The 13268-nt window shown below is 34.3% G+C and overlaps 1 protein-coding gene across 2 annotated transcripts in view; it reads right to left on the minus strand.

The window, feature by feature from the left end:
• Positions 1–13268, minus strand: part of CUL3 (cullin 3) — a 91395-nt gene that overhangs the window by 56483 nt on the left and 21644 nt on the right. The window contains exon 1 of one of the 2 annotated variants that reach the window (XM_045078789.1): positions 12220–12346. The exons of the other annotated variant lie outside the window; for it this stretch is intronic. Coding sequence (XP_044934724.1) covers positions 12220–12267 — 48 coding nt within the window. The 5' untranslated portion in view covers positions 12268–12346. Of the gene's footprint in view, positions 1–12219; positions 12347–13268 lie in introns of those variants that run through there. 2 annotated transcript variants of the gene reach the window in all.

The following is a 13268-nucleotide window of genomic DNA, read 5'->3' on the forward strand; positions in this document are numbered from 1 at the left end:
GCCAAACAACTAGAACTCTTCTTACACATCGCTAGTGAGAATGCAAAGTGGTATAGCCCTAGAGGAAAACAGTTTGGCGTATGACCTAGCAATCCCACTCATAAATATTTATCCCAGAGAAATGAAAACCTACATACACACAAAACCTAAATAAATATTCACAGTAGCTCTCTTCATAATCACAAAAAAACTACATACCATCCAAAACTCGTTGAACAAATAAACAGGTAAATGGATATGTAAACCGTGGTACATTCACACAACAGAATGTATCATTCAGCAATAAAAAGAAACAAACTACCAATACATACAACACCTTGGAGCAATCTCAAAATAACTATGCTGAATGAAAAACGTTTGTTTGAAAAGGTTACAGACTGTATTATTCCATTTACAAGACATTCTTGAGAAAACAAAACTACAGTCACAGAATAGATCAGTGGTTGCCAAATCTCAGGGAAGGAGGAGGATAGGACTACAAAGGGAAAACAGGGAGTGTTCTAGGGTGAAGAAATGTTCTATACTAATTATGGCAGCATTTATATGAATCTATACACATGGGCTAAAATTCATAGAAATGTATATGAAAATAAAAGGCTAATATCAACTTTTTAAAATCTGCAACAACTATGATTCTCAAATTGTGCCGTTTAGTTATTATACCGTAAACATAAGCTAGGATGTCACAATGTTTATTCTTAAAAGCAACTTTGAGGGGTGCTCTGGTGGCTCGGTTGGTAAGCAACTGCCTTCAGCTCAGATCATGATTCCAGGTTGCAGGGATTAAGTCCAGTGCTCAGTGGCAGGGGCTGTCAGTCTGCTTCTCTAGCTCCCTTGCCCCTCCTCCCAGCTTGTGCTCTCTCCCATGTACTAATAAATGAATAAAATCTTAAAAAAAAAAAAAAGGCAAACTGATTACCAAATAATTGTTAATTACTTCAGGGGTGTCAACCTATGAATGACTCTGGAATAATTCAAACTGGCATACTACATTCTTCATTTCTGTGAACATAGCTTTTCCTGTCCTTTTAATTACATCCTCAGCCAAGATTAAAGTGGAATTACTAAATCAAAAGAAAATGTTTATTTTTCAGCACTGTAATTAAAATCTGTTCACTGATAATGTCCAAGTTGCATGAAACACATCTTCAATCAAATTATTGGCAAAAGGAAGAGGATGAAAAGGAGGAAGAGAAGAGAGGCCAGTAGGCATGAGTATGCCAAGACCTACAAGTTCCCAGTCTTTGCCCTCGAGTTTTCTTATCTAAGTATCTTCATGGCTTGACAAGGATGCTACCTTGGGCCAGGAGTTCTTGGCTGGTTGGAGAGTCAAAGACATTAATAATAATCTGCAAAGTCTCTCCCCCCACCCCTGCTGCCAACACACACAATTAAATCATTAATTACAATTTTCTTTCACCCCCTCAGTTTCAATGCCTGGGCAAAATCCCAGCCAGCCAATCCTAATTAAATGTTTAGGTAACACAAAGAAATTCATTGGCTAAAACTAATTATAAAAATTTTAGCTCTAAAGTCCACTGAAACTAGAAATGAGCCATATAATTAATGTGATATGGACTACTGAAAATTAATGACTTCCTTCTTAAAAAGTCTCAAAACTCAGGACAATTTTAAATTCAAATACAAATCTCTGAAGTACAGAAAACTGTATTTAGCATTATTCTGCATTGAAATACTGAAATACACATTGTGTATTAAAAACACGAAGTGGGGGCGCCTGGGTAGCTCAGTGGGTTAAAGCCTCTGCTTTCCTTCAGCTCAGGTCATGATCCCAGGGTCCTGGGATAGAAGCCCCACATCGGGCTCTCTGCTCAGCAGGGAGCCTGCTTCCTCCTCTCTCTGCTTGCCTCTCTGCCTACTTGTGATCTATCAAATAAACAAATAAAATCTTAAAAAAAAAAAAATTGATAAAAAAAATTTTTTTTAAGATTTTATTTATTTATTTGTCAGAGAGAGAGCGCGAGCGAGAGCGAGCACAGGCAGACAGAGTGGAAGGCAGAGTCAGAGGGAGAAGCAGGCTCCCTGCGGAGCAAGGAGCCCGATGTGGGACTCGATCCCAGGATGCTGGGATCATGACCTGAGCCGAAGGCAACTGCTTAACCAACTGAGCCACCCAGGCCTCCCGATAAAAAAAATTTAAAAAAACACAAAATGGGTCATGAATACATGGAGCATATGCTAACTACACAAAAAACATTTACAAAATACCACAGAGAAACTAACACTTTAAAGGCATATAATCTCCTAGAAATCTAAAGTATTTTAACCATCACTCAAAGTTAAAAAATCAAATTAGTATTTGAGGACAACTTTCAGGGCAGTTACTAACCAGGACTTTGAATAAGTTAGTTAACTTACCTGGTCTGTAGCTCCTCCTACGCATATTATTACCGGGGTTGACTAGAACAATGGCATTTATTTCCTGCTCCACTAAGATGTCTTAATACTACTGCAAGGTAGGCTCCATTTTTCCCTGAGTAAATATGATTTATACTGGTTCCATAGAATTTAAAAAGTGGCATTTTCCAATCTTTTGGAAAAAAAATTAAGAGCCAAAGGATATCTGCTAAGTACCCTCTGGTCTCCAAATTCTGAAACAAATATTGTTTATTTCATCTGACTATTTAGATAAATATGCAACATTTACATGATCAAAAATTTAAGTTCCCACATATATCTGAATTTTTTCAGGGGCCTGTCGCTTTACAAATTTTACCAGTTATGTAAACCCTATTTTTCTAAAGAATATCATTAAAGAGTTATTCTTGAAGAGCTCAAAAACTTACATCAGTGATGACATAAACCTGTCGATAAAAGTGGCTACCTACAGAAGTCCATCTCCATGAAGTGTAGAAGACACCTCTCCTAATCTGACACACATAGGTTTTAAAAAGCTCCATAGCTCTTCGCTTTCTCCAGAGAACTCTTAATTTAAAAGATTAAAAAGAAATAGTGTAATACTTTGCTATTTTTATGTTAACAGTCCTATATAGGGAATAGAGGCCGCACAGGAGAGCAGTTGCTGAAAAGTTTGCCTGTCTGATGCAAATCACAGATCCAACACTTAATAGATACATAACCACCAGTAACTTCTTTGTGTATCAAGTTTTTACAAAATAGGAATAATAACAACACCTACTTCAAGGAGGTGTTGTGTGGATAAAATGAGTTAATATATAAATAATGCTTACAACAGGGCCCAGCCCACAGTAAATGTCATATAAGCATTTGTTGTAACCATAATGTTATTGATATTACTTATTTATAATAGTATCACATAAATATTTGATCTTGCTACTCTGTAAGTGTGGTCCTTATATAGAATAAGGTTCAAGACTGTCATCATGATCATCATCATCACCTTGAACTTGTTAGAAACTCAAAATCTTGGGTCCTAGGTCAGTTCTACTGAATCAGGATCTGCATTCCCAAGTGCTTTAGATTTTGAGAAACATGTGACACAAAACACATATACATAAATATGGTGACATATGTTATATAGTACTTCCTAAACTCTCAATTTCTACTGGATTCTTGCTTTCCTTTCTTCTATAAAACAAATTTCTCTGTTAACTGGAAGGAATCCCTTTACTTTATAAGTAGAGGAGTTTGTAAAGCAGCTAATATCTATTATCTGTATACTCAATGTAAGTTTGAATAGATACTGCTCTCTCTCACAATACATAACAACCTTAAAATTTTTGTATTTCAAAAGCAAACTGTACTAAGCTTAGGAGCATTAATCTTAAATGCTGGTCTCTTAAACTTTGTTGGTATTTTTAAACTTTCCAAGAATTCACTAACGTCAAAAGATTCCTCAATGATATAAAATTCACTGCCTTCCTGATATTTTCTAGTCTGATAGTATTGTTTCTCACTATTTTCACTAACATTCAGGAAAAAAAGGTGGCAGTCTCAATTGGAGGAATCATAACAGTATCATGGAAAAAACAGTAAGATAGCTACTACAGGGTAAACTTGTTTCTCGACTGCTGTCAGAACATTCTTCTGTAAATAATTTTACTAACATATATATAATACTTAGTAATGTAAATTTAAACATTTTATAAAGAGCACACTACCTGTAATTTCAACTTAAAATTCATTCCTAGTGGCAGAATTTCCCCACTCACTTTGAAGTGTGCAAAATGAAGCTCTTAATTCAAAAGAATACATAAAAATCTTTCTTCAAACTGTCAATTCAGATATATAACGATTCCTTCCAACAAGCAAAGGAGGGTGCTAGCCACTATGGGGGATAGAGGAGCTTAATACTAGCATTCATAGGACCTTAATACAAAGTAGAATACAATGAATAGCAGTAGAGAATCAGGAGGCTCAAAGCAGGGGCACACAGTGGTAAATTAGGAGAATGCATTTTTATAATTCCATACATAAAGAGTATTTGCTACATGTTAAAGCAAGTAAGAAATCATCTAAATTTAGCATCATTTTAAAAAAATATGTCCTCAGTTAATATAAAAAAAAGAGTTAGAAAAATCGGGATTTCTCTGAGTACAAAGTAGTGAAATTAAGTAACACCTTAACCTTGGCTCTCCCCAGTACCATTTCTCTTCCAATCCTTTCAAACATTCAATTTCTTAGGCTCCTCCTATCCCGCGGTTGCCATCTTCCTGAATCTCTAATATTCTCTATTCCCTTCATTATCCCCCCAAATCTCTTTCTCTTTGGGGATTCCTCTAATCATATTCCAGTCGCTCTTCCAAATCATATTCTTAAAGGTTTGTACCCCTAGCTCAGACAGAGCTTTCCTCCTGTCATCACCCTAAGTTACTTCAATATTCATTTTAATAGTTGTTTCTTTCAACAACTTAAAAAGTTAGAAAATAAGGACAAGATGGCAGGAGAACAAAAGATATGTAGCAATGAAGCACTTAAGATGGCATGTCTACTAAATCTTTCACTCCATCTTCACTTCAGTCAGTATCTTTTGGAAAACAAAAAACCAATAGCTCCCACCACCCAACAGGATAAAACCCAAATTCCCTATGTCTTTCTAAAACCTAATCCAGCCTACTTTACCACTCTCATTCCCCCAAAATTATCTGAAACCTTTTATAGTCCATCTACACTGATATTCCCTGACTATGCTCATGCTTACCTGCCTTTTTTATTTATGCCATTTTTTGGACTATCTTTTCACTCTGTTCGTATGATGAACCTTTAATAATTCTTTAAGGCTCATCAACAGTGGAGGCTCTTTCTACTTTGCCCTGAATTCCTCAAGCAAAATAATTCTCCTTCAAATCTGATTACCTCACTAAAACTGGAAGATTCTTGCTGACAGGCATAGTGTCTTAATTATTTTTTGGTAGATGAAACACAAGAGACTCAGTATCTGTGGGCTTCTGAAATGAATCTGTCTTTGCAAACAATCTTATTCCTGAGTGTTTCTATCAATGTCCTTTTATAATTCACTGCAATTATTATTCTTATATTTTGTACTTAAATGTCATTAAAATAAAAACCACTACACTTATTCACATTTGCCTAGAAAGAAAGGAAAAGAACTAAAAAAGCTTTATTATAAATGCTAAGTCTATTAAGTAATTGGCTTAACAAAACAGTCCAAAGCTTACCAACAATACAAACTTCATTTCCACATGCAATTAGTACCCTCATAGAAACACTTTAATTTACTGGTGAATAAACATAACATTTAAAATCCTGGCTCTTCTCTTTCTCCTTTCAAAAATGGGGAGAAAAATCAATATACTAAAGAAAAGTTTATATAGAGACATCATTTTCAGCAAATGAAACCCTATATACAAAAAATAAATAATAAGGTGCTATAAAAGATTTTTCAGTTTACCACACTTACAAAAAACTCCAAAAAACCTCAAACGAGAAAGCCATTTAAAATTTCAAACTATTCTTCAAAGCTTCAGTTTCTCTACCTGTAAAACAAAGTGCTTAGAACTGATCAGATTACTAGGCACAGATTCAAGTGCTTAAGTTCCCCAAAGGCAGGGACTTTTCATATAATGCAAATGCTTATTATTAGACCACTGCTTGGTACATAAGAGGTCCTTAATAGGGAGTTTTCTAAATGAATGAAAAAAGTCAGCAGGATCAAGCTCCCTTATTCTGCCTTCCATCCAAAGTAAGAGAATATTTGAAGAACAGGATATATGGATATAAAGACTTCATTTTTTTTCATTGTGTGGATATAAATCCACTTATTCAACAGTCTATTAGTGAACATTTATATAGTTTTCAGCCTTTTTTAGCATTTAAACAATACTACAGTAAATATTAGTACAAACACTTTTTATACACATATTTAAATGTATCTATAGAATGGATTCTTCTTTTTTTTTAATCTTTCAAGTTTTTACTTAAATTCCAGTTATTTAACACATATAGTGTAGTATTAGTTTCAGTTGAATTTAGTGATTCATCACTTACATATCACACTTACAAATAACATAATTCATCACTTACATATAAAAGAAATACTTTTAAAAATCACTGAAATCAATGTTCTTTTTATTAAGAAGAAGCTGTTTCTGGTACAGCTAAAGTCAGCATCGTTTTTGCTCAAACTTTCAAAGTACAAAAATTAGCTCATTTATGAGGCTACCATAGTATTATTCAATTACTAAAGAGAAATAATTTGGGTGAGAAAAGAAAATTAAGCATAAGGCGAATCTAAGAAACCTATTAAGCATCACAAAATTGGAATAAAGTTCTTTCCATATTAAAACCAAAGAAAGTTTCTCTCCCGATTTTAAGAAACAATTAAAAATGGAAATGTTTTTATGCTAAATACGTTTTATGGCACAGAAAAGGACAACAGTAAACTTTAAAACTATTAATATTCCTAAGTCTTAAAAAAATAAAATTTTCAGAATACATAATCATTATATAACTTTAAAGCCCATTTAGGATAACAAAATCAATCCCAATTATAAATTAGTAATTTGAAGTCCAGAGAAGTCTAGTAATTTGTTCATGACTGTTAGTAGCAGAATTAAGCCTAAAGCCCAGTTTTTCCTACTTTCTACCCAGTACTTTTTCCACTACAGCTACTTCTAAATTTTTTCATATTATTAAACATGAAGTGTTCAACAGTGGATACAAGAAGCAAAAGCAAGTCTTCAGTTACTTCACTATGAGCTTAAACACTTTCCGTCAAGTTTAAATCCCAAACAGGTATCTTTTAAAAGATGACTCCAAAAAAATCAACAAGACCCTTAAATATCTTACAATTTTGTCAGTTACACCTCAATAAAGCCAAAGGGTGGGAGATGGTTCCACCCTTACCTAACCCTACCCACAAGTAACAGAATTGATTAGCACTATGTTTAATTTTAAAATTGTCTTTAGCCATTAAACATACACACAAACACACAGAGTTAAAATGGTTACAAAAACCACAACTCTGCTAAAGAAATGTTGACATCATTTTATAACTTAAAGTTAGAGCTTGATCCGGTCATTTTTCAGTTTCCACTGCAATCCTTAAATCTACCTAAAATGTTTTAAATCCTCAGGATTAAATTCCTTGTTTCTCTTTTCTGTGTAACTTCATCTATACGCTCATGATTCCCAAATTTACATTTCCACTTCAAATTTCTCAGAGAACTAGATTTGCATATTCAATTTCACTGGCAGCTTAAAATCAACCTGTTCAAAGGGAGTTCCTTTCTCTACCTCATCCGTATATTAAGAAAATGGAAAACACCCTGTTGCCCAAGAACCAAACCTAGTCCTCTTGAATTCTTTCCTCTTCCTCATTCCCTACAACCAATCTATTAAGAAGTAACAATCTTTCTACATTCAAAGTATCCTGAATCTGTAATCTTCTATCCCCACTCTCACTACACTGGTATAAATCACCACTACTGCTCACTCACCTGTATTACTGGATTATTCCTTCCTACTCCCCTCACTTCAACTCTTGGGCCCCCTAATTTATGCATCACACAACAACCCAAGTAATATTTTAAAAATCTGTATCAGATCATGTCACTGTCTTATTTAAAATTCTTGAATGGCTTCCTAATGTACATGTAATTAAGTATGAAGCCCTTATACCAGGGCTTCAATGCCTCTCTTTCCAAACCTCATCTTGGTCCCATTTTTCCCCACTGACAATACTTAATTCCCCATTCACAACAGGCTTTGTTTTTAATTTCTCTATTCCAGAGATTGGCAAAGGATGGTCTGCTGTCTTTTTAAAATAAAGTTGTACTGGAAAACCGCCATATTCATTCATTACAAATAGTCCATTGCTCCTCTGGTGCTAAAAGAGGAGAGTGTTGAGGAACTACCAACAGAATCTATGGCTCAGGAAACTAAAAATACTGACTATCTGGTCCTGCAAAGAAAAAACATTCTACAGCCGTCCCCTTTGCCTGGAACACTCCTCATGAGCACCTTCTCACTTTTCAAGTTCCCTCTTACTCAAAGAGTCATTTCTTGAATATACAGTTTTCCTCTATCACTGTATCCTGTTTTCTTCAACATGTTTTATAACTAAACATTTATTTACTCGTTTAACTGTTCTATGACTGCAGGGATCAAATGCATTCCAACATATTTTTTATACCTAAGTCAGAGGCTGGCAAATAACATACTTCTGGATGTTGAATTATGTAATAAGAAGTCTTACATGGGTACTTTTGAGGCTTTGACAAAATAATTTATAATTTAAAAATCCTTAAAACTGGAAAGAACTTTTTCTCCAGTAAAACCATGCTTTTAAAGTTATTTAGAAACAAAAGTTAAAGATAACCCTGTCAATTCTGAAATGTTTTCATATTTACCAAAATGAGATTTTTTTTCTTATGGAAAGGCACAAAGGCCATATAATACTCCAAGTTTTGCTTTGTGGTTTAGAGAAATTCACTGAATTCCTCTGGGTCTCAGTTTCCTCAAAGGGAACATTCTTGTAGAGATCGGAAGAATATACTACCAAGTTAAAAGAAAAGCATTTAGCTTTTCTATGGCTGCTTCAATTTTGTGAACTTACTTCTAAAGCCAACAATTAGCTACCCTAATCTCAGTAAAGTTCCTCCATTCATCCACCTTGATAGTTTGTGCCACGCTGTTTTATCAAAGATGCTGCTCAGATATTTACTATTCTCATCTTGCAACCAGGATATCAGCAACAAACTCTGAGTAAAAATTATATTTCATTTGAATCTTTCAACATGAAAAAATAGGTCCTGGCTGCCTATATACCACAGCACTAAAATGTTCACTTCAGTAGAAAGTAACTTTGCTTTAAAAAAAAAAAAAGTATTATTGCTTACGTAGTTGCAAAGTGCTAAAAGCATAATGAACAAAGAAAACCAACAAACAAACAAAAAACCCAACCTGACTAGACCACACATAAGGTTTTCAGAACCACAAAAAGGAATACATTCTGGGAGACTGAATACGGTTCCTTTCATACCAAAGACCCTGAACCTGAAACAATTTCTCACCTTCTAGTCAGAAAGTGCACCGTATAAACAGGTAATATCAATTTTTATGCAAACTGTGCTTCTGCACATTTGGTAGGAAAAAAAGACACTTCCTACATCAGAGCACATTTAGGCTATTACATAATGGCTCTGCCTATCAGTTAACAAACTTCTTTGTCCCATTCATATAGTAGTACTGTATTTGTATGGTTACTAAATGTTTTCATAAGACTAAGAATGAAATAAGATCTATGAAGAACACAAAAATGAAAGCAGACACTAGCAGAGGTTAAAAGATTTAATTCAACTGAAATAATAAAATTAATCATTAGATACACTGGTATTGGTATATTTCCTGGCCAGAAATTGACTAGTTTAAACTGGTCAAATGTTTTGTGAAAGAAACAAAAAATTAAAAAACTTTTTCAGATGCTGGTGATGTATGACTAATGCCTATGCAACAGAAATAAAAAGAATTTAGTGTATACAATTTCTTTAGCACAATTAACTTGAATATATGTTCTCTGGAACATATTATAAGGAATTGCCTATATTTTGAAATAATAACAGCTAACCTGAGATATGGGATCACTTTAAGCAACTCACAAGTATGCCGAAGCTTTTACAGTTATAGAATTATTGGTCACATGACTTCAATTTCTACCTAACCATATTTCGGAGTCCAAAAAAATCACTTATACACTGACTTCCCACTCTGGTCTCCTCTCTTCTCCTCACTTTTTGGGTTAGCCAGCTCTCAATACAGCATGTAACTACAGATGTTTTTTTATGCATCTATGCCCAAGCTGCAAAGCAAATTCTTCAAAACAAACAAAAAAGACAAATCACACATTCAGGCCAACTCCTATTGGGCTATCTTTTTCCTCACTTGCCAATTCCTTAGTATATTCCCAAGAAGGGCTACTCCAAGTCTCTTCATCTCATCTTCAGAAGATGCATGGCTTAATTATTAGATTTGTAATAGTTTCAGAACTAAAGAATCTCAGGAGATATTACTACTAGCTCCTTCATTTTAATTATAAATAAACCAAGAACTAGAATTAAAGGACTATAGCTTTACAAACACTGAGCCAATTTACTCAAAGCCTCTCCTACACCCTCAGTTTCATTGAGTTTATTGCAACTTATCCATTCATTATGCCTCAGGAGTAGATCTACAGAGGAGTCAAGGACTTAGCCTGAAACCACACTGCCTGTACTGTTCCAGCTAGGCCGCTTACTATGTGCATCTCAGCAAATCACTAATTCTCTGTGCCTTGGTTTCTCCACTTACAGAGAGAACAGTCATATCCTGCTCATTAGGTTGTGACCACTAACAGAGGTAAAAGCACTGGAACTGAACCTAGCACATACAAATGCTAAATAAGAGTAAGTTATGACCACTACCACCATTCAATATGGGACTGCTGCTAAAACCTTTGCTTCTCTGTTCTCAAATCCGTACTCTCTCCATAACCAAGAACTCAGCTGCTTCAATCATCTCCCCTTCAAGAGCTTTAAGCAAAACTCTTGCACTCTACATTTCTTCTTCCTTTTGATGCCAAGTTTCTTTATTTAGTCATCTTCATTTCCCACACCTACGTACCATAACTCGCTTTTGAAAATTCGTCCTCTGGCTCTAGGATTTTTTTTCTCTGAAATCCAATACTTCTTCCTCGGAGTACATGCTACCAAACATCCAATCTTCATCTTCAGTTTAAGTTTCTGCTCAAGCTCAAAATCTATCTCTAAATACATGGTATTTCTAGCTGAGCATTTTATGATGATCTCACACTCAACTTCCCTCATATAAAATAATATCTAAGGTATCTTCCAACTATAAAAATATCCAATCTTACCTAAAACCGTATCTCTCACACCCTCTATCCAATCATGTCTAGCCTATTACTTTACTCAAAATTTCCAGCAAACATCCAGCAAACACCCAATTCTACATTTATACCATTTTCATCTTAATCTTCTTAAAATATTCTGTCACATTATCTTCCACTTAAAAACCTCCAATAAACCTCCACTGTTAAGCCCAAATTCCTTAGCTTGGCATTCAAGTTTTTCCTCCAATCTCTTCCCAAACCACTATATTAGAATGCACTAATCCCCATAAATTCTTACATACCTCAATCAAACTCCATTTACCACCTAAGCGTATCCAACTTATTTCTGTATAATCACATGACATCTGCCATCCTGGAATGCCTTCCACACTATTCACTTATATCCCAAATGTCTCATGGCTCGGTTCAATTTGATACTTTCCCATTTAATCTTACAGCCCCAGATAATTTCTCCCTCATTTGAATTCCTAAGCCATTTATTGCCTACTGATTTCATTTGCCACTTAATTATATAATGCCTCACACTGTTATCTAAATGCCTGCATCATCTCTCAGATCACAGTACAAATAAGGGATACCAAATCTTTGTACCCACTGTATATTCCTAGAAAGCTGTGCACAGTAGGCACTAAAGAAACTGTTGGTTGCATAAAGAACATAATCACCTTGCTTCATGAGATACTAGGTACCTCCTCATGTAATCCCATGTAAGAGAAAGAAATTATGGAAGGAATAGTAGAAATAGAAAGTAACTATTTTATAACCACCACAGTAATAATGATTCATGCAAGAATCATCAATGGGTGCTAGAACCATCACATAAAAGTTTCTTGGGGAAAAGGATATTTATACAGTCTCAAAATATATCTGAACAAATTACTTATGAATTACAAAGGGAAAAAAGGTACCTTCACAGTGGAGAAATCTGGCGGACACCAAGTGATCAAAGTTAACATCACCAATAATGGGATAAACTGACATCATGTGCCTCCTGATGTGATGCACTGAGGACACAACATCACTTATGTATTATTCCTGCCAAAAATGCATAACCTGAAACTAGTCATCAGGAAACAATCAGACAAACCAAAAACCGAGGGACAATCTACAAAACTGACCCATACTCTTGAAAAATGTCAATGTGCTGAAAGACAAGAAGCTCTGGAGCTGAGTGTGTGATCCTGGATTGGATCCTGGATCAGAAAACAAACTGCTATAGAGGACATCACTGTTACACAGGACAACTGATGAATCTGAATATGGACTATATTAGATAACAGTATTATATTAATGTTAAACTGCCTGATTTCAAACATTAGTCTTCAGTTAAGTGAGATAATTTCCTTGTTTTTAGGAGAAACATCCCAAAGCATTTGAGGGTAAATGAATTTAAAATTTATTCTCTGATTCTTCAGCAATAATAGTAATATCAATAATAGTAATAATAACAAGTATCAATAGAAAGATTAGCAAAAATGTGGCAAAATGTTAACTGGTGTATCTACAATACAAGAGATCATTGTACTATTTGGTACAACTTTTCCCATTTTTTTGTTTCTAAATTTTTAAAAAATGAACCCTAATACCACACAAAAACTTTGAGAAGTTTTTATTTACCTATGGTAATTTTCTATTTTATCTGACAATCTTAAAGCAAGACATACTTGCAATAGAAGAATTTGTTCTACATAAATATTTTAAAAAGTAAAAATATCTTTTTAGCACCAAAGAAATATTTATAATTTTAATAGCCCAACACTAATTTACTTCAAAAAACAATTCACATTTACTATAAAACTCAGCTAAAATAATGTCAATTTCAACTGGTGTAAAGTCTTAGTATTTTTTTAAACAATGTTGTTTTATTACACAGAGAAAGTAGAGAAAGATAAAATGGACTGACTGGTTAAGCATTTTAAGGAAAAAATAATGATCTCTAATTCATATATTAATAAAC

Source organism: Mustela putorius, unplaced genomic scaffold, assembly GCF_011764305.1.
Source record: "Mustela putorius furo isolate JIRA1106 unplaced genomic scaffold, ASM1176430v1.1 tig00000275_pilon_pilon_pilon, whole genome shotgun sequence".
Lineage (NCBI taxonomy): Eukaryota > Metazoa > Chordata > Mammalia > Carnivora > Mustelidae > Mustela > Mustela putorius.